The 27,430-nt window shown below is 36.3% G+C and overlaps 1 protein-coding gene across 4 annotated transcripts; it reads right to left on the reverse strand.

Annotated features, from left to right (window-relative positions):
• Window positions 1-6,764: 6,764 nt before the first annotated feature.
• On the reverse strand, window positions 6,765-27,130 carry LOC306850678 (UTP--glucose-1-phosphate uridylyltransferase). 4 transcript variants are annotated; one of them, XM_079386466.1, is made up of 11 exons: window positions 27,043-27,130; window positions 23,237-23,334; window positions 22,964-23,097; window positions 19,954-20,061; window positions 13,793-13,978; window positions 11,990-12,123; window positions 10,580-10,877; window positions 9,953-10,150; window positions 7,858-8,100; window positions 7,486-7,590; window positions 6,765-7,391 (listed from the first exon to the last, which is right to left on the reverse strand). In XM_079386466.1, exons 3-11 carry the CDS (start codon window positions 23,060-23,062, stop codon window positions 7,284-7,286), a joined length of 1,479 nt encoding a protein of 492 aa, XP_079242592.1. In that variant the 5' UTR covers window positions 23,063-23,097; window positions 23,237-23,334; window positions 27,043-27,130; the 3' UTR covers window positions 6,765-7,283. The 4 variants fall into 4 exon arrangements, with proteins under 4 accessions (XP_079242592.1, XP_079242593.1, XP_079242590.1 ...); XM_079386467.1 differs by lacking the exon at window positions 27,043-27,130 and adding an exon at window positions 26,256-26,632; XM_079386464.1 differs by lacking the exon at window positions 23,237-23,334 and having other exon boundaries at window positions 27,043-27,129.
• Window positions 27,131-27,430: the final 300 nt, after the last annotated feature.

Here is a 27,430-nt window from a genome sequence, read left to right on the forward strand (position 1 = left end):
AGAATAAGTAGCTTTGTGAGAATTTAAAATAATACATTCTCACAAAGCTACTTATTTCTTCCTGTACTTTTTGTTGCTGTGTTCTTTCTAGTAAAACATATACTTTTAATACTTTACATTTAATACATTTACAATTAAATTACTGCTGGAACGACGTTCCCCTTCTATAAAGACCCAGGTCTCTTTTTTTGCGGATTATTGTAATTCGTTCAACCATTCAATTAAAGGTCTAGTGGCTTGGTGTGTGAAAGTGGTGGCCAACAGGGCGGCCACAGGGTGGCAGCATTATAAGACTTTTCCTAATGTCTTGATGAAGGCCCTAAAAAAGACTTGTAGCCTAAACGAGACTTAAACTAATCAGTAAGAGAAGTGTATATCACGACAGTAATTCAAATACCCCATCGTAAAATTGTAAGGGGTAGCTTGGCTGGGAGGGAAGTCTAGTTCAGTTGACCCCAGATCAGAGGGTGGATTTTCTGGCATTATAATCTGTCGAGTCAGAACAAGGAAGTGTGGAACAGCAAAACTAAGCTCAAATTTCTCACCAAAAAGCCTTTTTTGTGTTTTGATTGGTCTGTACTTACATAAGTGGCCTCTCTGTCAGCAGAATGAGGGCAGCAGCCAAAATCAAGTCATGTGATGTCCTTCAGGGATACAGTCAGTCCCTCCAGGATTTCACAATTGTTTTGTGATTTTTGCGATCAAAATGACTGATTTCGTGGTGGTAATTTCCATAAATTTGTGACAAATTTGCGATTTTAATTTTTTTTAAATGATATCATCACATTTACCAAATTAACTCAAGTGAAGTCACCTTTATTTATATAGTGTTTTTAACAATACATATTGTGTCAAAGCAGCTTTACAGTATCAAATAAGAAAATAGTGTGTCGGTAATGCAGAAGGACAATAGTAAACACTCAATTTTGAACCAGCTGGAGTTTATTAAACGTGCAGATTATGTATTATGTTAGATGCACAATATTCACAAATAACAAACAAAATGCATAAAGCGGGTTTATTTTGGTCTCTTAGTCAATTCTGAAACATTTTAAATTTTAAAACAACCTTAGGACACTTTTTCCACCTTACCTATGTAAACATTAACAAAGAAGTATTGTGGCTGTACATACTGCTTGTAAATCCAATTCATACATTTGGTATTTTGATCTTATTAAATTCTGATATATTGATATACATATTATATATTGATGTATAAAAAAATAGAAGGGGAAAAAATTCAATAATTAAACAACACTGCGTCATCAGCGTTGGTATTGTATCAGACTTTACTGATCAGTGTGCACTTAACATTAGCCTATATGAAATTCAAGTTCAAATGGAGTTAACAATGTTTTTGACCAGCGAATGACGGAGATGGAGTGTTATGTCTGTCGTTAGAACAGCTGTAACTGTTATCTGAGGCAGCAAGTGCATCGCATTATGCTTTCATCAACTTTTACAGGTTATATAACGTTTATTGTAGCTATATGGGCGCTTAGGTTTTCTTTTTGTTTAATAGACTTGGTCAAAATCTCAAATTAAGCGCTTATGCACAAGACATTTAAAACGTACAAAAGTATATTGGCAAGATGGCAAATAACCTACTACTTCTTCGCTCTTCAAGCACACAAAAACATCAGCCTTTACAGACATAGTGTTTGAGTAAAGAAAACGCTGTACTATTTAAATTTCATTACTTACAAATTACAATTTTAGCTCTAGACAGTTACCTTTGGCTATTATTTTATTAATACAGTTGTCTGATTGATTTTATAGTCTCAAGCATTCAAAAATCACACAAAAGAAAATGGAGCAGTTGGTGGCCAAAAATGAAAGATTAAGTGGATATTTGAATAAGCCTAAATGTTTGGTCAATATTAAATGACTTGATCATTCTGTAATGTATTACCAAGCCTTTGGCTCCCTTTACAGGCATTTGTAAACATGTTTTGTAAATATCTAAATTGTTTATTTTGTATTAAATGATGTATTTTAACAGTGTTTTTCAATGAAACCATATCATTATTGCCTCATTGTTTTTATATAATGTATTTTAAGTCATTTTAAAGGCTGTTGTTGGCTTAGGTCTGTTTTTATAACCACTATATATATATATATATATATATATATATATATATATATATATATATATATATATATATATATATATATATATCTTAATACTTCTTTGTAAATTAGTATTTGAGGTAACAAACCCGTGTTTAATTTGTGGTTGCCATCCATGGCTACAAGAACCATGATTTTTGGTTTTATTGGTAGTAAAACCATAGTTTTCGTAAGGGAACATGGAAAGTCAGAGAGAATATTATATGCGTTGTTGGTGGTTAAATTATTACCGACATTAAAACACGTTATTAACGTCAACAGCCAAAACGTTTCACAGGATTATGAATGTAGCCTAAAATGATGCACGGGTTTCATCTATTTTTTCTTTTCTCTGAGCCGGATTGCGGATGTCTTTTCACGGGCATAGTTTCCATGAAGTAGGCTATGATCATTTGCTTTCAGCCGCAAACATGAGGCGCGAGCGGTCGCGGGAATACTGCATCACATGTGATTAGCCTACTGCCTATTGCGTCTGCGGTCACCCTAAAACGCATTTTTTTTAAATAATTTTATATATGTAATTGTTTATATTTTTATTTATGTGTATGTACATGTTAATTTTAATACTACTAATTTAGAACGAAAGTGTTTTTTGTTTATTTTGAGCAACTGGGACGGTGCCCCCCGGGAGTTGGTGTCCTACGCAAAAGTAATAATAACGAATTGTTTCAGTTTGGATAATTTTCCACGGCACACCTGACTGGGCTAGGGTATGCCATACGGAAACACCGCCTGTGCTCGTGCAGTAACGTTATATCGGGATATTGCTGATGTGAGGATGCAGGTGAGACAAATTTACCGCCATTGTTTCTTGACAGACATAATTTTATGTTATGTGAGGTCTTTTATTTATTTTTTTGTCATTATTTTGCGGTTAAATGACGAATTATGCAGGATCACAAAAAAATGCGACATTTTGTTTATTTTGCATTGTATTCAGCGATTCAGCCGCCACGTTATTTTGTGGTGCGCGCATATACTAGGCGTTCCGGTAATACCGAGTAAAAACTCAGATCTCTGGCATTCATTAAACCAGTTTCTCTGTCAATGAATAAATGAATAAATAAATAAAAATAATAAGTTTAAAACGGTCTGATATAAATAAATAAATAAATAAATATACCAATTAATATGAAAAAACAGTCTGATGAGAAATAAAATAAAAGCCTTTTACAACTTGCATTTAACCATTTTTTATCTGTAAATACATATAATTATAAAAATAAAAACCTCAGTCTCCACAAAAAACTCCCTGTTTCCACACACCACTCCAAATATCATATTCTACCTGTTCTGCCTGTGATTCTGCATAGCTCTGAAAATGAATCAGGGAGTTTCCTTTCTAGAGCTATCCAAAATCAAAGACAAAACTGGTCATATATGAGATTTGGAGGGCTTTTATTTAGTAATGCAACATCAGACCGTCGTGAAACTTGAAACTGGTTGAGTGACACCCTGGGGTAGTGGACTATTAATCTGAATTGAAACTGGTCTCTGGAAACAGGGAGTTTCCTTTCTAGAGCTATCCAAAATCAAAGACAAAACTGGTCATATATGAGTTTTTGGAGGGCTTTTATTTTGTAAGAGAAAATCAGAAAGCCGTGACATTGATACACACATTTTGTTTTAGGGGCTCATATACGAAGCAAGACAAACAAATGGAAGTGAAGATGATTAAATAGACTAAGAAAGTGGGAGTGAAACATCTGCTGTCAGATTGCTACTAATCTATTTACAAAGTTTGAATTACCTGAAAATAAATGAGAAAATTGATTTTTTAATTAAGAGTGAGTAACGAGTTACTGTCGTCGTCTTCTTTTCTAAGCACTATAAAGTTTTCTCATTAACCTGAGGTGCTTAGAAAAGCAGAGGCCTGTTTGAGGGAGATGTGGAAATGCTTTGGAAGAGCATCCACAGACCAGTTTCAATTCAGATTAATAGTCCACTACCCCAGGGTGTCACTCAACCAGTTTCAAGAAGATCTGATGTTGCATTACAAAATAAACGCCCTCCAAATCCCATATGCTACCTGTTCTGCCTGTGATTCTGCATAGCTCTAAAAAGGAAACTCCCTGTTTCCACAGACCAGTTTCATTGAAACTGGGGAGTTTCCTTTTTAGAGCCATCTAAAATCAAAAACAAAACTGGTCATATATGAGTTTTTGGAGGGCTTGTATTTTGTAACAGAAAATCAGAAAGCCGTGACATTGGGCAAATTACATTCTGGAGTGTACTATTAATCAAAAGTGAAACTTTTTTTGTGGAGACAGGGAGTTTTCTTTTTGTAACTATGTGAATGTACTTTACTTACTTTACTTACTTTTAGTCATTTAGTAGACACTTTTATCCAAAGCGACTTACAAATAAGAAAAAGTAACTAAAACTAAAAGTTAACACTCTGTAAATGCTCTATACACACCCATTTAAGAAAATACAGAAATTAAATAAAATTGACAAATGCATACAACAAAATTTCAATAGTAAACCTAAAAAGGGAAAAATAAAAAATAAAAAGCGATATTTATATCCTTTGCCGGTGTCCTAGCCCGGTAGAGTCGATGGTCGATAACGCTTTTATTTTGTTATTTCTCATCAGACAGTTATTTTCATATTATTTGGAAATTCTACATTTAATATTACTCAACATTTGAAGTCATCTTCATTTTATCAGACCGTTTTTTTAAACATTTGTATTATTTAAAATGTATTTATTTATTCGTTCATTCATTCATTATTGACATTCATTCATTATTGAATGAATGGCAGAGATCGCTTTTCCTTTGATCTGAGTTTTACTCGCTATTACCGCAACGCCTAGTATATGCGCGCACCACAAAATAACGTGTCGGCTAGAATGACCGTGTTTTTCGAAATGGAGGCTGACTTGACCGCAGTAGAGTGACTGATGGTCGGATCAGCGCATATGTGAGTACAACAGCCCAAATTCCCACCAAACCTTTGATTATGCTACTTATCAGACAACCTGTAAAATAAGATTAAAAACAGCACCAATTATATAATATCTTCCGTTTAAGGAGCCAACACAGATAAAACCAAACATGTAGATCAGGGATGGGCAACTTCGGTCCTGGAGGGCCACTGTCCTGCAGAGTTTAGCTCCAACCCTAATCAAACACACCTGAACCAGCTAATCAAGTTCTTCAAGATCACTAGAAAGCTACAAGCAGGTGTGTTTGATTAGAGTTGGAGCTAAACTCTGCAGGACAGTGGCCCTCCAGGACCGAAGTTGCCCATCCCTGATGTAGATGCTCTTCCAAAGCATTTCCACATCTCCCTCAAACAGGCCTCTGCTTTTCTAAGCACCTCAGGTTAATGAGAAAACTTTATAGTGCTTAGAAAAGAAGACGACAGTAACTCGTTACTCACTCTTAATTAAAAAATCTATTTTCTCATTTATTTTCAGGTAATTCAAACTTTGTAAATAGATTAGTAGCAATCTGACAGCAGACGTTTCACTCCCACTTTCTTAAGTCTATTTAATCATCTTCACTTCCATTTGTTTGTCTTGCTTCGTATATGAGCCCCTAAAACAAAATGTGTGTATCAATGTCACGGCTTTCTGATTTTCTCTTACAAAATAAAAGCCCTCCAAAAACTCATATATGACCTGTTTTGTCTTTGATTTTAGATGGCTCTAAAAAGGAAACTCCCTGTTTCCAGAGACCAGTTTCAATTCAGATTAATAGTCCACTACCCCAGGGTGTCACTCAACCAGTTTCAAGAGGATCTGATGTTGCATTACAAATTCCTATGCAAATAATATCTAATAAACCACCAGACTCTGGAAAGCAGCTATTGTCATCACATCAGAGGAGGATGTGCCAGACCTATTTCCTGTTTTTGCTTCGAATGAGTTCATCGTGACACTATTATACAGTGTTTGCCAAAAAAACACATTTCATCCCCATGTGGTTCCGTTATGGTGGAAAATAAGAAAAGGATGTGTGACAGGAACTGTTTTCATGCCAGCACACTGTAATCTAGAGTAGAGGATCCATCGAGAATGCTGATAACACAGATGAATATTACAGATTATTAATTAACTGATATTGTCCAATGTTGGATATTTAATTGTGCACGCTCATTTCCTTATTTTTTACTGTTAAATTACTGTCGTCATCTAACACTCACTCAAAGTTAATCTTTAAAAACACCAGTAAATGAATAACACTGTTACATGGAACCTTTAGCAAATATCAAAATAAATACCAATTTTTCATATACTACACATTATAATGTTGCCTAAATTCACATTTTGTCAAGAGCAGGAGCTGATTGTCAGGCTGTGACAACAATCTCTGGACCTCTTTGATCTGAAATCACCAATGTGTGTGTGTGTGTGTGTGTGTGTGTGTCCTGCTCCGTGTGCAGGTTATTAACAGCGAGTTTAATGCTTGGCTGCTTTCACATTAACAGACCAGTGGAACACAATAACCTCCTGCCTCCAGGGAGTCTGGAAGACCTTGTATACAGCCTTCATAAACTGCTGAAATGGTAGACACTCTTTTTACTTTCGTTCCCTTCCTTGTGCACATACTCGTTCCCTCGCTTTCTTTTTCCTACTGGAGATAACAAGCATGTGTGTTTAATTTAAAGCAAACTTCTGCATTATTCTGTTCCATATTGCACTTTATTTAGTTCCACAGAACTTTCAGGATCTAGACCAGGTTCCAGAACACAAAGACAGAACCGTCAACCTTCACTGTTGCAGAACACTTATTGCTTTGCACTCTTTATTTCACATTTTTGAGCGAGTAGAGGACAGTGGCCCCAAAGGGTGAGTTTGTGATGCCAAAGATACAACGAGAGAAATACTGCATTCCCAGAGTAAAAAACTGAAACAAAACGATGAGATTTAATATACATGAAATTTGAGGACTACTAAAGGACAGGAAACGAAAACACACAAACTACTACAAAAATAAATGTCTCTGGAATGGATTGGAAATCCAGGTCACATGACACAGAAGTGTCGTGCTCTAGGATCCACAAGTTCCCACACACTTTAACTTTCCTTCGTGGATCTGGCTGGAATGTCGCTTGTGTCTCCGTGATTGGTTATGATGATGAGGACAGTGATAGGTGTTGGTCGGTCATGTGATTCTGCATCCAGGTCACACAACACAAAGGCATCAGTGGTCGAGGATCCGAAGGTTTCCAGACACTATTTTATTTTCCAACATAGAGCCGGCCGGAATGTCGATTCGGTCTCCATGGTTGGCTATAATGATGACCGTTCCCTGCCAAAACAGAGGAATAATCAGACTGTAAAACACCCTGCAAAAATGTCTGTTTGCCGAATCATTTTTTTTTTCATATGTTCCTTGCTCTTACCTTTAGAGAGACGTGCTTTCCGAAGGTCACGTCACCAGACACCGTCAAGTGATCCAGCTCTAGCATGTCTGGAATGCTCTCGAATCGTGTGAGATATTCCTGAACCTGAAGGACAAAATGAACCTGGATCAAGGCTTCATAAGTATTAGACTATATATTATCCGTCTGTTGTGAGAGAGTTTTCTTTAGGGAATCCAAAAGCTGTGATCATGAGGATGTCCTCATTTTCAAATCTTAGTGGGTTTCTGGCTGGCAAATTTTGATTGTCTTGAAATGCTAGAGAGATCATGCCTACACAGGCATGCAGCGTGAGAGAAACACCATGTGATTCGAATGGATCATTTGTGGTGAATGCTTCATTAGGTGCGCTACCTTGGTGAAGGAGCTGCCCAGTTTTACGTGAGGAGTTGTGGGAAACTCACGCCTCTCGCTCATGTTCAGAGACCCTGCCTCCAGGCTGTACAGGTTGGACATAACCAGTAGGAGGTCAGATGTAGTTTTGACAGGCAGGAAGCGGCTACGAGGCACGTTGATGCCCAAGGCGTTATCAAAGCGCTTGATGGCAGCCCCCACCGCAGTCTCCAGCTGAATGACATTCAGACCCCCATCTAGAGTCTGAGAGAGGGAGAAAATCATTTTAAACAACAGTTTTCTAGCAACTATATGGACAAATGATATGGAATATTTGTACTTCACACAGTGTCACAAATTTGCTAATTTGATAAGTGACAGAAATATTACATTTCTCAAAATCTTAAAACATATCAAAGTTTAAAAACCTTCACATTTTTAGTGCCGTATCAGGTTCTTATATACCCTACTGTATATAATATTATGCCTAAAATGAAACTGAAATGAGATGGAACAGATCCTTTCTTCTGTATTGTTATGTACATCAAATTGAAACAGATTATTGAAAAAGTAAACGTAGGATGGAATTTGGTTCTATTCATGGGCTGTTGATTTGGATGCAGGCAGATCTGGATGCGAATTTGCAGTTAGTTGTAAGAAGGGGACCGGTTTATACAGACTAAAAAAAAGTGGCGAAGTCTGGCGTGTGTCACCAGAGAGAAGTCTGTCGTTTCACTTGAAGACTGAGTTATGACATTTTGATGAAAAAAAAAAATGAGGTGAAATTTAAAAAATAAAAAAATTAAACGTGTGGATCCATGGCATTTAGAAAATAGGAAGGGTGAATTTTCATTTCATGCTGACTTTAAATCCGTATTTATGTTATCTGTCTAGAAGCCGTGAATAATTGTTCTATGAAACACAATAATTGATGTTCAGGGTAAGTGAGGAAGTGTGAGGTATCACTGAAAGCACTGTATAGTTGGTCTTGGTATCCCAGGCAGAAAAAGTATAAGGTTGACAAGAGCGGGAGGGATTGGATGTGAAGAAATCTAGAACAAACTCAAATTTCAGCTTAATGTCTTACTGGGTGAGAACCTGGGCCTTAGGGGGAGAAATGGTGCTACAATATGGAGCTCTGCTTAACTGTGTACTACTCCACACACATACACATACATACACATACATATACACACACACACACACACACACACGGTTATTTAAATGAGGATATATCAGAGTACTCTGTTGGTTTTATAGAATGCATTTATAATTATTCCACACTACTCCCTTTGCATTTTTATACTGTGTAGACAGTGTACTCATGTAGACAGACAAATTATTTGTCATTTGGAAACTGAAAAAGCTGTATTTGTGTTTGGTTTGGGTACATTGCTAAAATAAGACAAATAATCTTATTTTATATATGTAATTTGAGGAGTCCCTGAATGTCCTCACAGGGAGCTTTTTTTTTGTCCCACTTCTGAGAGTTTTATTGTCTCACACATACACACACACACCTTCATCTTATGGTTACCTTTCACTTCTTTAGTCTCCTGTGATGGACTGAGAACAGAAAACCCAACCAAAAATAGTTTTTAAATGTACTTTTTTTGTCAGTTGTTAAGCTCTCCATCAAACTCTCTGATCACACAAGCCTGATCTCTACTCAAATGATCTATTGGGTCTGGTATAAAAAGGACACAAACACACAGTCTCAAAATCAGCTTGTTATAGTGCTTGTGTAGAGAGTTTTCTAAGTGCGTTTGATTCAGAAGTGAACACTCCACATAGGAGACTGCTGAAGCGCATTGTTACAAGGTCCCACACGGCCTGATGAATGAATCGGGGTCTCAACTAAGGTTTTAGAAGTGATAGTGTAAAGAATAACTCGGCCAACAGAATAAAACAGAGATTTCTAGTGCATAGCTATAAATAGTGCTTTACAATACAATAAAGAGTGACTGTTGGGGAAACAAAGACTTAAGAAAGGAAATTAAAACATGAAATGTCTGGTTCCCTGAATGACTAGTTGGCTAATCTTTTTCAAGGAAACTGTATAATGTCAGGTTCATTTGTTGAACCTGTGGTTTTTGCAAGCTTTTAGCTTCCCTACCTTAGAGTTGACTATGATTTCCATGTCCATGGCATTCTGTTCCTGTAGTCTATTTATGGCAGACAGGGAGATCCATAAGTTGTTGGTATTGAAGATCTTAAACTTGGTCACTGATTTGAATTCATCTACATGAGCTTTGGGAACCTGGGCGATTTCCAGTAACCGAAGCTTACCATCATACTGAATGAGCGTACCTCCCTGGAAAACACAAACACACAACGTTCAATGACAATGCATGCAAACATAGGCCTCGTTCTCTACAAATACACTTAATTTATTTATGTGCATGAACAGATCTATTTACCCAAGTCACTGAATGATCTTTATGGACATAAATACAAATTACTGAATTTAGGCTAAAAGAAAAGACTTGATCTTTTCTGAGAATTTCTTGTCACAGTGCTTTGGTCCAGAGTCACTGATTTAAACTTAAGTAGCAGAAATAGAGCATGCCTTTATTATTTTATGTAAAATGTATTATATTTTATTTAACATGATTTTTACTGTTCTTAAACATTTAAAATACACTTGGCTACAATGATGTTTGGTTGAAATTATAATTCCTTGTATTCCTCTTATATGTTTTGGACTACTGTATGATATGCTACACAAATAATATTCTCTCACCTTCACATCTGCTCTGGTCTTGTCTGTAACCTCCATGATGAACTCACAGCGTTTGCCGTTCGGCTGGCTCACCAGGTGGTTCAGTATATACAGGTCTACTGTTGCGCCCAGGTTATCGATATTGGAGACAAAAATGTACTCCTTCCCTTCAGCGATGAGCAGCTCCAACAGACCGGAGTTATAAAAGCTGGCGTAAATGTCACCATGACCAGGAGGATACCATACATCTGCATTCTCTCCATTCATAGCCATGTCATTAGCGACTGGCAACAATGACTCCTTATTTATCCGTGGATACCTGGAAAATTCAGAAGAGAGAAAGTCTTCAGCAATTTAAATTAAATATAAATATCAGATGATAAAGTAAAATGAAGTAGTAAATAAGTGTAAAATGAAAACTGAGAATATAAAAATAAAAGCTAATTGAAGTTAATAATAAATACAAGAGTAGCATATAAATAATACTAAAATAACAATAGTCTGTAAAATAAAAAAAATTAGCATCACTGTCATATTTGCCAATGTTGCATTCCTAAAAATCAGAATGATCAGAAAAAAGCTCAAATGGATAGATAAAGATGCAAACAAACGCATAAAGTGTCGTAGTGTGTTCCTCTTTACAGAAAGAAAAAACATTTCAAGCTTTGATTATATGGGCATGAAAAATACACTTCTTATGCAAATGTGCTTTCAGAGGGGCTCTAAAATCTTCTCTCGCTCTTGCATTTCAAGCTTATTCAGGTCAAATGAAACCAGGGAAAACATTTGACATTCTATGTAGTCTTCATCCTCCTCCTCAACCTTTCATCACATTGTTTCTTGCACAAGCTTCAGGTTCAACCGGGACTAAATATGTGCTGTCATTTAGCGCTGTATTCTGTATGTAACCATATCCCACGAGCGTCTGTTGTAAGTCCATCAAATATTAACGTATCCCCATTATTGCTTAGAATCCTCATCAATCTTTAACTTGTTTTTACAAAACTTTTTAAGTGTTTGCAGGCTAAAGGTCAGCAGCACACATTATGAAGGTGAAGAAATCCAAATTACAATGTCTCTTTGTTTAGATATATGTGCTCATGCGATGCGTCACCAACTGAGTGATCTATTATACTCAAATTACATAAATGTTACATTATTCCTATGTATATATCTGTGGTTGGTGTGTTTATTTAGCTATATTCAGAATACTTACATCGAGAAGTCAAAAAAAAAAAAAAACTAAGTGAAATAAGTGAAGTGACATACGGCCAAGTATGGTGACCCATACTCGGAATTCGTGCTCTGCATTTAACCCATCCAAAGTGCACACACACAGCAGTGAATATGTCTATAATAAGCTTCATTTGAAAATAAATGTACGTTTATTTCATGTCAGGTAAATGTGTGTATGTACGTGTGGGTTAATACCTGCTCTGGTTGAAAGTGTGTATCTTGACTCTGTGGTGAGTGTATTTTTGTAGGATCTTCTTAGTGTCTTCATCCGTATTGAAAGAGTTCATGAGCACCAGTGGAACATCAGCATTATATGTTTTATTCAAGTGCTACAAAGACCAAAGAGAAAAAATTACTTAAGAACATAATCAAGCAATGTTTGATAATTCAAACAAGCCAACAATGTTTCTCATTAATACTGATACTTTGGCAGGTTTATTACATTCTGCTGCACATTCTGTTTTATCTGGGAGAATGAACTCTAGATAATCCTAAATAACAAAAGTTATTGTTTAGACAACAACGCTGTAAAAGTGAGATCTTTAACACAAGAGCCAAGGTGATAAAACATGGTCTCAAATCGATATAGACATCTCTCCTATCTAATCTCTGCAGTTACTCTGGTGTGATGAACATGGCCAATAATAAAAATAAATAAAAAAATGGTGTGTATTTTTGGATCAAAGTTTAACACCAGTGGATCATAGTTTAACACACTGGACATCATTTTCTGCAGTAATTCTCTGAATGGTCAGACAAATTACAGAAACCCCTTTGGTCAAAATGCATAAGTGTCCAAAACTAATGCAAATGGTTAGAATATATATATATATATATATTTTTTTTTAATAATTTTTCAATCATCCTGGGGTACAAAAAAGTCTGTAATTGAAGAATTACCCATATATAAATTTTATTTTTATTTCCCTGTGTTTAGGTTTAACGATACTTTAACTACAGAGTTCTCACAAAAATGATTAAAATGAGCATCCATCATCCTCTTTCAGAAACTGCTGGATTACACATTTTAGGTCAGTTTCTTATAATGAATGTATGCCCATAAATCTCAACCTAAAGAGAAGCCAAATGGTATAAACTGGCCTAAGGGCTTGCTAAAGGCCTGCCAACTACAGAAACGTCAGCCTGTATTTCTGAGAAAGAAGGACAGATTACCCATTTACATGTACTAATGGGCCTTATTCAGTGAGTGGGATACCTGACGACATGAGGCAGGTAAACGGTCTGTCGAAAAGACACTGAGCTGAGTGTTTTTCAGCGAAGGCATCCCACAGGGCTCAGTATTCGGCCCCTATCTTTTTTTCCCTCTTGCTCAGAACACAGCCTTCTCTGTTTCAGTTTCAACCCAAGTTCTCTTTCATGCTCACTACCTATCTTTCAGTTCATGGCACTGAGAAATATAACCAGCACAGAGCCTGTTGCTGCTGGTTTAAGATGATCGCTCTGTATAAATGAAGGAATGTGCCCGTGTTGTACAGCTGTAGATGAAGAGAGGGGAAAGACAGAGGAACATATGTTTGTGATTTAAGACCTATGGGTGGAGGTCTATTTGCTTGCTTTCAAATCTCTCAGACAGCTGCTGTATTTTTCCCAACTGGAGTGACTCATATTTCTGTGGGTTCAAATCTGAGAAGCTCTCTTATTTGAGATGCATTTAAGAGAGACAATAATTGAACGTGCATTCCCTACAGATAAAAACACCTGAAGAATATTAGAAAGATATTATCTTGCAAAATGTGCAATGAAGAAAAAAACTATTTTAGTGATGTTTATTTAAAAAAAAATGTGGATTACATAATGCAAATTATGTAGGAAGGAAATTTTCTAATTTGTGGAAACAAACAAACGTGTTCAAACCAAAGTGGCCGTGTTTGGCTAATTAGCATGACCACTTTAGCCCCAGCTAAACAACTGTCATTGAGATTAACAGGAAAATATTATAGACCTCCAGGTGTGAAACTATACTGTCATATGACAAACCTCAATCTGTTGAACGGTTAGATCCAGGAAAGTGTTCTCATTACGGACGCTAATAAGGCTCTTGGGCCCTTTGCAGCCCATGCTAGTTCCCAGACCTCCATTCAGCTTCACCACCACCAGCTTATTCAGACTGTCTGCTATGTTGTCCGGTAGACCCTTTGCCTTAATCTTATCATATGGTTGGATCTGAAACAAAGACAAGAAAGACAAACAACTGTCAGTCAGGACATGCTTACATTTTATCACCATCTGGAAATTTCTATTATATTATAAGGAGTTCTGGATTATATTATGCTGGAGTTCATAAATGATCCATCCAGTGACAACATTGAAGTCTCTAAATTTCATCCAGATGCTGTTGCTATTGGTGTGTGTGTGTCTTGTTGGATTCCTCTTCTACAAAAAATCTGACTAAGGGGTCAGAAGTCAAACGTTGAGGTTAGTGCGCTGTTATGATTGTGTCTGCGATCAATCTTCCAGAATCACTAGGATAATTTTCAAATACACCAAACAATCACAACACACATTGTACAAACACAACATTTCTCACTGAGGCAGAAAAAAAGGACCACATTTAACCGAATAAACAGCCCAAATGCTGGATCAATAGTACCAGTGGGAGGGAGACAGAAAGACGAGAAGAGAGCGATGATAGATGTGTTTCTGAAAGAAAAGATCCTTTCCCTTTACTTCATTCCTCTTGTTGCCCAGAGGGCCATGGGGCACCACCATGAGACATAACTGATGAGTCAGTTACCACTAAAACATCACCACACATTTGCACTAAAATTCAGAGCACAATGCCCCGCTTTATGATATTGCGACAGATAAGCACAAGCATGAAAAAAGAAAAGGCCAAAAAACCTAATATCTCAATCACACACAGCATTTCCATGACATAAGCACACAGATAGATGGAGAACATGATGTAACCAAGGTCATAATGTTTGTCAGGGAGAAAAAGAGAAATTAGTGTGTGAGACAGGGTAGTCAAGACAAATGTGTCTATGTAAGAGGGGGGTAAAGATGAAAAGAAAGCATGATTTTCCCCCCAACACCTTGAAGCACAAACCAAAGTGCAGTCAGTTCTAAAGATTTCACTGGTCATGTCTATCACAGTGCTGACCTCCTACAAAACGCTGAAACAAATACTAATCCCTATCCCTAAAACAAACCCTAATCTTGGTATAGCAATCCTGATGATAGCATTACTGTTTGACATGATCGTCTCCATCCATGATATTTCTGAACTCTGACCTGGATCCATGAAATCTGAACGTTTCTTTACAGGTAAGTGATTGAGCTGACCAGTGAAATAAGCTGTGGGGTAAGATTTGTGCTTAACTGGTTCAGCGAAAAAATTGTATCAAAACAATATATTCTTCAGTTCAGAATCTGTAACCAGTACTGAATTACATTCCATAGAATTCTTCCGTTAAAAAAGTGAAAATCATCTGTAGATTCCTGGTCATCCTGTGCTCAGATACAGCCATATGCAGTCTCAGTGATCAGATGAAAGAAAAACAGGAGTATCTTCATGTTGATTTGTCTTATATTCAGAGTTCGGCAGTAACTAGTTACTAGTAACTTAGTTACTGTAATAATATTACTTTTTGCTGTAACTAGTAGTGTAACTAATTACTAATAAGATTTCAGTAATATTGCAGTTACCATCCATAAAACAGCTTAGTTTATTAATTAATTTTGATGCCTCAACCCCGCTGATTTAAAATCCAACAATCAAATAATTAATCCTAGATTTATTGTCATAATTTTCACAACTCGCACATGCATGTGATGTCCCCAGTGCAGCAGACAAGCTTGGAACATAGAAAAGCTTACATTCAGCAGATAGAAATATTGCATTATATTGATTTTGTCAAGAAAAAAGATGATCTGAACACTGTTGTGCATGTTGTGGCTTTACTTTACTCTGGCATTACATCCCATCCACATCCCTCTGTTCAGCATGTGGTACATTATATTACTATAATTAAAAATATTTTTGGAAAATTAAACAGTTTCTTACAAACTTATGTGATTTCATTAAATACATAATGCATTATAATCGTATATGGGAAATGGAGAAATTACAATTAGCTTCAAGCTACACGACAATTAATGAGAATAATAATTAATGAGAGTCAACACTTCTACTTGAATGTCACTATCAATCACTATTGAGTGTTTGTAATAACTTCTGATTGCGATCCAATGTGGATTTTGGTCAAATGACGAGGCAGAAATATGCTGTTAGTAACATTCAAGAAGAATTTTGTGTGGAAGATACACAGTTACAACTTCTGTGGGGTGTGAAGAAAAAGTACACTGTAAAAAGAGATAAGTTGACTTAACTTGAATTATCAAGTAAATAATAATTTAAAAAAATAAGTTAAGTGAACCTGACAATTCACTTAACTTAATTTTTTTAATTATTATTTACTTGATAATTTTAAGGCAAGGGGTTTCCTCAATTTTTTTAAGTTAAGTCAACTTATCACTTTTTACAGTGTAACTAGTAATGTAACTAATTACTGTTGCCAGAAAGTAATAAGTAACAATATTACTTTTGAAAGGAGTAACTAGTAATGAGTAATATATTACATTCTTTGAGTAACTAGCCCAACACTGCTTATATTGTATACATACTTGAGGTTTACAGTGCTCAAACATTGAGGCTGCCAGCAGAGGTTGGTAGCTACAATCCCAGGGCTGCTCATCATTTGGAACAAACAACAGCTGGAGAGGCAGCAGTTCTCTCAGCCGTTTCAAAGAGAAAATCCTTTTAAATGGCCCGCTGTGTGCTTATTCACACAAAGGCATTTATGTATTTTCAATCCCTAAATGATTCCTCCATAAACTGTTGGGACAGTCTGTTCATGTTAATTCAGCCACATTATTGTAGAATAACAGGTAGAGTTGATTCCTGGACTTTATCAAAGAATGTTATATGATATTCACCGCACAGACCATGGTGTCAGATGGCAATAACATGGTATGTAGTTATTACCATATTCATATACCATAATATTTACATGGTAATCTAATACATTTCAGAGAAAACCTATTACTGTTTTGTAATTTAGTTTGTTGTTTTGATTGGCTCAGTTCCAGTCTGCTGTGCAGTGAATCTAGGTCATCAGTCAACCTTGGAATTAAAAACAGCTCTGAAAAATATCTTCTCTATATTGACTGCAATTTTATGGCCTACAAATAAACCTAGACACGCACATTCATAATGCCATCCATTAATAGGCCTACTCATGACTGAAAAATCAATCAGTAATAGCAATGATATATGTGACTGTGTTAAATGTGATTCAGTAGCATTACACAGAGAGTGTAACAATAGTGTGTAGTGGTGTAACATCTCTTTCAGTCTCTTATGTTGATATAATCTGAAAAATCTGATAACAGCTCTTACAGTTTTGCACTAGGGCTGTAATACTATGTATGTGCTTGCTGTGTGACTCTTTCAGTTTATTTTTTTCTTACATTTTGGACAAAAGTGTTTTCTAAAAAAGTCCTATCAATTTATCAATCCTGCATTTACTATGATTGCGTGTTGTTCATAATCTTTGCCTATGAGCCTTATTCATAAAATACACGAATAATAAATTTCGGTGTAATCATGCATACAGTTATTCTTGTGTAAACTGTAGTATTTAATCAGTGTGAAACTGAATAAATTTAGAGTGATTTAGATTGAAACTTGTTCACGCCCTGTGTCTTTAATCTCTGATCAGGTGTTGTTGTTGTTGTGGTGGTGTGGGTGCAGTCTTTTCAAATGTCTATAGTTCCTTCATTCTCTTGAATACGCACAGCCTGTTTTTAGTGCCTTTGATTGAACAGTTGAATTCAGTTTAGGTGACGTTATTGTGGCAATGAAAGGCATGACACCACTTCCCCTGAGGCACTAAATGAAACATAGCTGACTGAATTAACTAACCAGTCAACCAGGGATTTCCTAACTGCTGGTAAAGACAAATAAGAAAGTATGTCTGAGCGTCAAACCTTTATTTAAACCTGTTTAACAGGTCGAGTCAGATTGTTGAAACATTATTTCTCGGTCAGCCACATTCCAGTTGCTCAAACCTCTTCACACATTCATAATCACACACACCACATGAATAAAACCGCTCAAAGATCCCACAGCGTCACAAGACCAGAATCTCATTAGCTCAGTCAGAAAGCCACAATTCCAAGTCTGTTTGCATTATAAGCACATTAGAAGAGCTTCTCCATCTTTCAGAAAGAGAGGCTGATGGCAGTATTTAGGTTCATAGAGGTAATATCAGGCATTAAAAGCTGAAAATTACCTTGAGAACATCAATCGGTGTGCAGTGCTTTTTAAAATCTGGTGGTGAATTGAGGCGAGAAGTCTTGAACTAGATTCACTCAAACAGGAAGGACAACATTATCCTGTGGAACGCTTCCTACAGATCCATGCAAATTTTGAAACACTCTTTATATAGGAATCCTTTTCCAACACATAGTGCTCAACAATAATGATGGCCTGGGGCCAGTCCAGCATTCTCAAGACATACCTTCGATGTGTTTTTATGTCTTACAAATAGAAATGTTTTTTTTTCTTGTGATTGAACACAGTTGTTACTAATTCTGCTGAACTATAAACAAATTAATGTTTTTAAATATACTGTACATCATATTGAATTTATAGCTATTACTGATATTACAGAAAATTGCAATCATAATAAATTAGTTGTACATTTTAAAAAAGTAAATAATATATAAATCTAAATGTATTTTGCTGATGGTATACTGTAAAAAACATTTTATATTAAAACAGTTTACATTCTATATACAATTTATAAAAACAAATAAATGCACACTTAACATAATTAGGTTTTTCAGAAGAAAAAAAAAGTTTTTGAAGTGGGATTGGGTGGGAAAGAAAGAATGTGAAATCTCATGATGAACTTGACAAAATCTGGGTAAAAAGTTCTGGGCAAAAGTTCCAATAATGACCTTTTTTACCACAAACAAGTCAATCAGCCACTTATCTTGGGTATAATATATCTACTGGGACAACACTGGTCATATTACAGCAAACAGGATCCAGACGTTATGTGGCAACAGATGAGGACTGGTTAGCCTTTATACACCCAGCTGATGTTAACGTGAATGAGCTTTTTTTTTTGTCAAAGACAGTTTCATAAGGACAAACACACAATGACACACACTTAAATTACTATGAGGGAAAGCACGGATGGCTTATCCCTAAGGTCTCAACATCCCAAACCAAACATATTATAGCATTTACTGTACATAATGCAGAACTGGAGGAATTTATATGTAACAACCTCACCTTCTCCAAATATCCTTAAATTTGCATGCATACATAAAGGTCTGTAAACATCACTCTTTAAGTCTGGAAGGAGTTGGAAGGAGATCCGTTTCTGTGCTTGTCTTGTAAGTGAGCTTAAAACAGGAATTTCTGCAGTGAAGTATTTAATATCCTGCTCAGATATCCTGGCTATATATGCTGCAGACTGTAGTATCAAACATTTAACACGCAGTTTCATAGTACAGCCTGCATGTGGTTCCTCATGGAGCTGAAAGCCTTGTGTGTGGGTTTCTGGCTCTAGAGAACATTGCGTAATCATTACAGACCCAGAGGAAAGCAGAACGACACTGGATTCTTTATGTGAAAAACACACACTCACACACAGCCAAATCAAATTAGGAGACACTTTTGTTCATGGCTTGTCTTCCTTACACCCTCCCTTACCCACAGATGAATCAAGTTCAAAGCTTTATTTGTCATTTTCTTTGGACACGCAATCATTTACACAAGGTCTTTCTATAGGCTAATACTGTAACTGGACCCAAAGACTTTGGATAAGTAAAAGTGTATGAATGTCATGAAAATTTATTCATGCTGGAATGTGGGCAGCTTTTAAATCACAGCTGGCTAATTCCCAGAACCTGAGGCAACACTAATGCCCACACACTAGACTCGGAGTACTGCCTGCCTGTCTGTTTTAATGCTTGAAGTGTGTATAGATACATTAAGTTTTACTTTCTCTGCATAGATTCAGTTTATAATGTAGGTCTACAAACAAATTAATAATATGAGTGTAATATGAGTGAGTGCAAGAATAAGGCCTGTGTTGCCATCAATCACTTGCTTATCTTACCGAGTCCTCAGGGGGCCTGTTGATTTTTGACCACTCTACTGAAGGTCCCTTCACCTGCAGAAATCGGTGGAATAACTTCCTAAAGCCTTCAAAGTCCTTCTTAGACACCTGAGGAAGAGAGCAGGCAAAAATGAATGAATTATTGCGGAAGATCCTTCATGATTTCTCCTTCTAAGAAACAAATCATTTTCAGTGATTTAAACTCAACCTCTAGATATTTTGTCAGAATATGCATCACTAGGCCTATAAAAGATATTTTCATAACAGCGGTCAATCAATGCGCATTTTTAATTATCAGTAGGCCTACTTAAACTTTTACATTTGCCTTTACATTTTTTTTCCTTAGATTTTTTTACATTTAAAACTTTTAAGGGCATTGGCTGTCCCCTTCCTCTGCTGAATCACAGATTTGTTATGATTCTAGTCTGCTTATTTATTTAAAAAAAAAAAAAAAAAAAAAACCTGCCAGCATAACTTTCTAATCTTGTTTTGTACAATCTGGCAATTAAAACTCCTAAAGGCTTCTGAAATAATTAACACCCTGCTGTGAAAGATCACTGGGTCCTCAGGCCTCTCACTGAGCACATCATTAAAAATAAAACCTGTTTGATGAAAATCCATAAAACTCCTTGTGCCTGCTGAGAATTTAAAGTTCAATAACTTTGTACTCTAATCAAAGTGTAACTTTGATAAATAATCCTGGAAAGAAGCTTGTGAGGCAACCGAATTGACTGAAGAGAACTACAGTTAACACTTTAGTATTAAGTAGCACTTAACGGAATGCACTTGTCAAATAATTTAGGGTTGCCAGTGAAATTGATTAATTCTCGATACCAAAGCAAAAAAACTAGTATGCTAATGTACATATGCCTTTAATTAAACTATTTTGAAAAATATTATAACAATATAATATAATCAATATAAATATACAAATCAGATCAGATCTGAAGGATCATAACAGTGAAGTCTTGAGTAATGGCTGCTGGAAATTCAGCCAAAGGAATATATTTTAAAATATACATTAAAAAAGTAAGAATTGTAATTACATTTCATAATACTGTTTTTACTGTATTTTTCTTCAAATAAATGCAGCCTTTGTGCATAAGAGACTTCTTTCATAAACAATTAAAGACCCCAAACTTTTGAACAGTAATACAAATATATTTACATTTACATTGTAACATTTTATTTAATAAATATTAATGTTAATATGAATATTTATTAAATAAAATGTTACAATGTAAATATTATTTGATAAACATTAATGTTAATATTAATCAATCAATATTATTTGATTGATTAATATTAATATTTTAATAATAAAACAGCAACAGGTCTATTAGAATATATTTCACTGCCTAATCTAATTTCACAGATCTGGTATTTTGACACATACATTTTTTTTTTTACATTAACTTAACTGACTAGGTTTTTATTCCATTCATCAAGCATTTTGACCAGGAAGTTCAATTGATTTGATTCAAATATTAGTGTGAGAGTCAAAATCAGCTGCTTCTGAATCTGGAACGGCACAGATACTGTTGATTTGACACACTGGTCATGTTACTTTAGAATCAATGTGTGACTGAAGTATCTGTGCGTTTGATTTCCTGACTTAAAAGGCAGCTACAATGAATGGCAGAGAGACAGTTTGTATGCATACAGGTGGATGTCCTCATAAAAGTGGCGCAACTATGTAAATTACTGATGATATGTCCACATCTCCTTATCATGCTTTATTTGAGCTAGCAGGATGTTGATTTTAATATGTCATTTGGCAGTACATGTTTGGGTGGGATCACGGGAGTCTGTGTGAAATGGAGAGGGAGGGACACAAGCGGCCAGTGTGTGTCACTGTGATGACGGCTAAGCCTGATTATTACCATATGGTCCTGAGGAAACACTGGGGTGGATCGCCAGACAGCTCAGAGTTTTGCTATCTGTCCTACTCAAACCGACTCAAAACTGAGACGTTCAGTGAAGGAAGGGGAAAAGATGAACAGACGGAAGTGGGTTGGGGCTGAAGAGAGAAGATGCGTCATGATGAAGCTAGTCTCAGGGTGAGACTAATTAAACATCAGCTCAGCAGTGCAATGAAATCTCTCCTGTCACACTGACATGTCATTCATCAGCTGCTGCACTCAGATGGCACCTAAAGAGGGTCCCTCTCGTTTTTCATCTTCGCTCCCTTCATTCTAATGTGCACTGAAACTGTGAGACTATAAATTATGATTTCTATTTCTAATTAAAAGTGCATGCCGTAATTGTTCATCTCATTAACAAGTTCTACACATAAAGAAATTAATATACTTTTGAAAAATGTGTTTAAAATGATGCACGCTCACTCGAGAAAATTCCAATCATGACAGCAGTCTAATAAGAGCAGTTTTGTTTTACATGGAACAGGATTGCCTCCTGATCTGACATGTTGAGATCACATAACCAGCCAAATACTACTCTCTTTATCTCAGTAATCCCACAAGTACATCCCCCTTACGCTTGTGGAATAAGTTGTGGAATCTTGGCCGACGATGAATAGAGTATCAGTAATTAAAAACTTTTGGATGATGCTGAAACCATCATATGTTCCTGATCACACCTACACTACCATTCAACAGTTTAAGGACAGTAAGATTTTTTTAAAGGGACAAATTCCGTTATATTGAACTGTCAATTTATCAAAGAATCCTGAAAATATATGGTTTCCTCAATAAGAAATGTTTCTTTAGGTCTAAATCAGCATATTAGCTTTAAGGATCAAGTCACACTGAAAACTTGTGTAATGGCTGCTACAAATTCAGCTTTGCCATCACCGGAATAAGTTACATTTTAAAATAGAAAATTTTTAAATTGTAATATTTTACAATATTACTGTTTTTACTGTATTTTTTTTAAAAACATCTTAAAGACCCCAAACTTTTGAATGATAGTGTACATAAATCATTAATGTAATAAAAAGGTTCATCAGTTTTAAACAAAATATGTTTCATTAAAAATGCTTGTATCTCACCTCAGCTTCTGCACCTTTGGCTGTGCCTAAGAGTTTTTCCAGCTCGGCGTGCATAGAGCTCTCCAGCTGCTGTCGCATCACTTCCTGAAACTGAGCCATCCCGTTGCTGTTGCTCGGTAACTCTTTACTCAGACCTACAATTAAAACCAAACACCTTACTGTTGAAGTTCTCACATTAACTTTACAATGAAAAAAAAAATCCTGACCTTCCTAAAAGACAGTTTACATTTACATTTAGTCATTTGGCAGACACTTTTATCCAAAGCGACTTACAATTGGGGAATGCAAAAAGCGATTCATCTTGAAGAGGCAATCAGACAGAGGAAGTGCTCGTAACACCAAGTCTCAGTCATTGTTCAAATAAGTACAAGCTAGTAAGGGGAGAGAAAGATAGAGGGAAAGAGTGAGTGAGTTTTTTTTTGTTTTTTGAGTTTAGGATGAAGTCAAGTACTGCCGAAAGAGATGAGTTTTCAGTTGTTGCTTGAAGACTGACAGGGATCCGGCATTCCGGATAGGGGTGGGAAGATTATTCCACCAGCCAGGAATGTGAACGAGAATGTTCTGGAGAGTGATTTTGAGCCTCTCTGTGATGGTACCACAAGGCGTCGCTCACTAGCAGATCTCAGACTTCTGGAGGGGATGTATGTTCGTAATAGTGAGTGGAAGTAGGAGGGTGCTGAGCCTGTGGTAGTTCTGTATGCAAGCATCAGTGTCTTGAACTTGATGCGAGCTGCCACTGGTAGCCAGTGCAAGGAGATGAAGAGAGGTGTAACATGCGCTCTTTTGGGCTCGTTGAAGATCAGTCGTGCCGCTGCATTCTGAGTTTAGTGATTTTCCTGCAAGCAATCTGCAGCAGGCCGTTGACCAACCTATCACTTCAGGTCAAAATCGATTGAATTTCTGTTTCTCATAAGCATTAAAAGCCTTTTGATCTAATGTCTTATGTCTAAATACTTGAATACCTGTTTTTTGATAGTTTCAATGGTATCATTGAAGAATGGAGTCGATGTGTTCAAATACAGTTCCTTAAAAAAATGCTTTGAATCAAATTGATTTGTATAAATCTTACTTGCAGTGATAAGGAAACTGTCAAGCAATATTAATAATTGTGCCACTGCCTTGTGGTGCACAATGAAAAGACTCCCATCCAAGAAGCCACGAAAGCACATATATGTTATCAAGAACATTTGCTGAGTGTAACACACATCTTCCACTGGGCTCAGGGTTAATTAATTTCCTGTAAATCTGCCCATTTACACTGGCTATAAGGTGTGACTTATCTTCCCTGTTCTACCACAAACCCTTGAGTGAGTGGGTACAATAGAGAGGTTAACTACATTCTTTTTATATGGTTTATCAAATATTAGATGCTGAGCTTGAGGAAGAGGAAAAGTCTAACTGTATTCATTTTTTTATTTTTATTATTTGTGGGCCATTTATTTGCTATAGAGGAAGAAAGGAAAGTGGGGGAGATATAAGTGTAACAGGATTCAGACTCATATTTGTTTAAAACAACAGCTCTTATATGTCACGAGCAAGTGCGGTACCTTGTGCGCCACAGCGTTGGGTACCTGAATGAATCCTGCTCGACCACATTTCATTGGTATGCACCCATTTGTTTTATTCTCCTGCCAATGTGCCAAAAATAGTCATGTGCTAACATGCTTCCTGGCATGAGACACTTAAAATCCAGTAAATTACTGTCAGCTGGCACTTTAAAAATGAAATCATTTCTGTTTTTCTCAGAATTGTCTAATACACCAGCATTACCCTCACTTACCTACAAATAAAACTAGGCTTGACTTTGACTTATAGTTTATTGGGCTGTTGGTCATTTATTTAGTTATTGAACAGACACTGTTATTCACAATATGATATGGTCCCTCTGGAGGAACCAGGGTTAAAGAAGGCAGTGATAATGTACAGGCAGCCAACAGGATAAAAGCAAGGGTTACTTTGCTTTAAAGACTGGCTGACCATACATTGTTCCACTTCCACAGCTATTTACCAACTAAATAAATAAAAGGACATGGAATATTAATCTGTGCTCCAATATATGTAACTATTTGAGAAAGAAAATGGAGTGATGAAATGTTTCTAGCAAATAAATAATAAACATTATACTACGAGGATAAGAATTGTACTAAAAATGTACATTTGTATGTCCCTCTTTTGCTTTAATGGCCTTAGCACTCAAGCTCAAACCCCAGAAGTTTAAAAGTGTAAAATGTGATGGCCATGTTCTCCAGCATGATTTGAGAATGATCCAAAGAGCATGTTGAGGAAGCAAGAACATCTCACCGTCTGTACACAATTAGTTCACATGATCAGTTTCACAAACTGGCTTATTTGAAAGTGACCCATAAAAAAGGCAGAATCTTGTTAATGATTTACACTATAACTCAAAAATTTGAGGTCAGTTTTTTTTTTTTTTTTTTTAGAAAAATGTATACTTTTATTCAGCAGGAATGCATGAAATTGATCAAAAGTGACAGTGAAGGCATTTATAAAGCTTTCTATTTCTATCCCAAACAACATATTTCTATTTCAAATAAATGCTGCTCTTTTACACTTTCTATTAGGCAAAGATTCCAGAAAAAAATTATCATGGTTTCCACAAAAACAAAAAAAAAAAAACACGGGTATAATTTACATTTTAAAATAGATTTAAATAGATAATTTCACAGTAGTATGTTTTTAAATGTATTTAAAAACATAAATGCAGCAAAAAAAACTTTAAAGAATCTTACTAAACACAAAACTTTGAACAGTGTATGCCACAATATTTTGTTGTATTATTTTCAAAATACTAAAACCTATTTATTTCAAATCTTGGCTTTTCAATGTGACCTCATACTTTTGGACCCCACCGTACATCGAAACACTGCTGACCGCATACAGTCACAGAACTTAAGTCAGTATCCCCTGTAATCGTGTTCAATGTCAAATCTCTTTAAATTACAGACACTGCCAGGCCAAATGAATAGCTGTCAGAGAACCAAACCAAAGCGAGGAATGGACAGACAGTCGGGAAATGTCTGGAGTTTACAAAATGCTCTCTATAAACCTTTCCATTTCTGCAACTTTCCCAGTGTATCAGTCAGCATTGACTGAGGGGTCCATTCAGCTCTCACTCTCATCAGAATTCAACTGACAGCTTGAACATGGTGCAGCAAGACCCAGTTGATCACTAGGTACCTAATTAATAAAGTTATATCCAGAGAACCAATACAACATTAAAAGTAGTTAATGAGTATAAAACAGTAAAAGCAGGATTTATGAACGTTCTTACCTTCAACGTAAAGCGTCATGGTCTCTGCTCTACTCTATTCGCTTAAATATCACAACAATAATCCTGTTTTTGTTTTTTTCGCCTAATCCCGTTCAAATCATGGGAAAAAACAGCAACGTAGACACAGTCCTGTCGAGATTTGAGGCTTATTGGTAGTATTAGTAATAAGACGGAAGGTCAGCTGATAGAGTCTCTCATTCTCTTTTCCTCTGGCGTTCATGCGATTTTAAATGAACCACCTCTCCCTCTCTTTCTCTCCTCCCACTGACTATCGGGTAACGCAGGGTGAATAAACGACGGTCTCATCGACCTTTACTCGAGTGCTTTTATTGCTCAAAGGAGACGGTGTGTTATATTAAATGGTGAAGTGATTGTGTGTATATGTGGGAAATTACATTTGTGCTCAGCCCCTTTGGTCCGTCATGATTCATCGCGTCACGTTACAATCCAGCCGCACTTCCTCGATCACGTCCACTCGGTTCTGGTTGTGTCCTTGGATTATTTTAAGGGATTTGTTTACTTAAGCCGGAGGAAAATTAAACGTTTTTATTTTATCACATTGTAAGAAATGAAATGTTGGGGGCTACAGTGGTATTATTTAGTATGGACTGTACGCGTTATTGCGAGCACAGCTGCGATGCTCTCCTCTCTGAGTGCTTGTGGCTGCGGAAAAACCTCGCTTTTTTACATGGTTTAGGCGTTAGGAACTCGGCAGAGAAAGCGGTTCCCTGGCGTTATGGTATTATAAATGCAAAGCGAATGTGAAAGTAGATTTGAAATGTCTTACTCTGAAGGCTGGGAGCTGCTGAAGGTTGTTCCGGAACAGCGCCGCGTCTCCCTCTCTGGCCAACCAACATTCTCCTCTCAGAAACAGCAGTGCGGGGTCACTGAAACACTGCGGAAGTGCTTTGTTTAGAAACATCCTGAACATCATACGTTAAATCAGAACTGCTTTAGAAACCAAAATTATATACATTAGGCATATGTCATTTGACACCCTTTCCCCCCTTTTTCAAATTTTTGTGATATCCCTCTGTCTTGATGAATTGTGATTCTGAATGAATGTGTCAGATCACACTTAAATGTAATCATATTACAAGATGTTTTATTATTATATATTTTTTTGTAAACAAATGTAAGGTATTTAATTCCAAGGGGAAAACGTAAACTCGCAG

This window comes from Barbus barbus (assembly GCF_936440315.1).
Source record: "Barbus barbus genome assembly, chromosome: 30".
Lineage (NCBI taxonomy): Eukaryota > Metazoa > Chordata > Actinopteri > Cypriniformes > Cyprinidae > Barbus > Barbus barbus.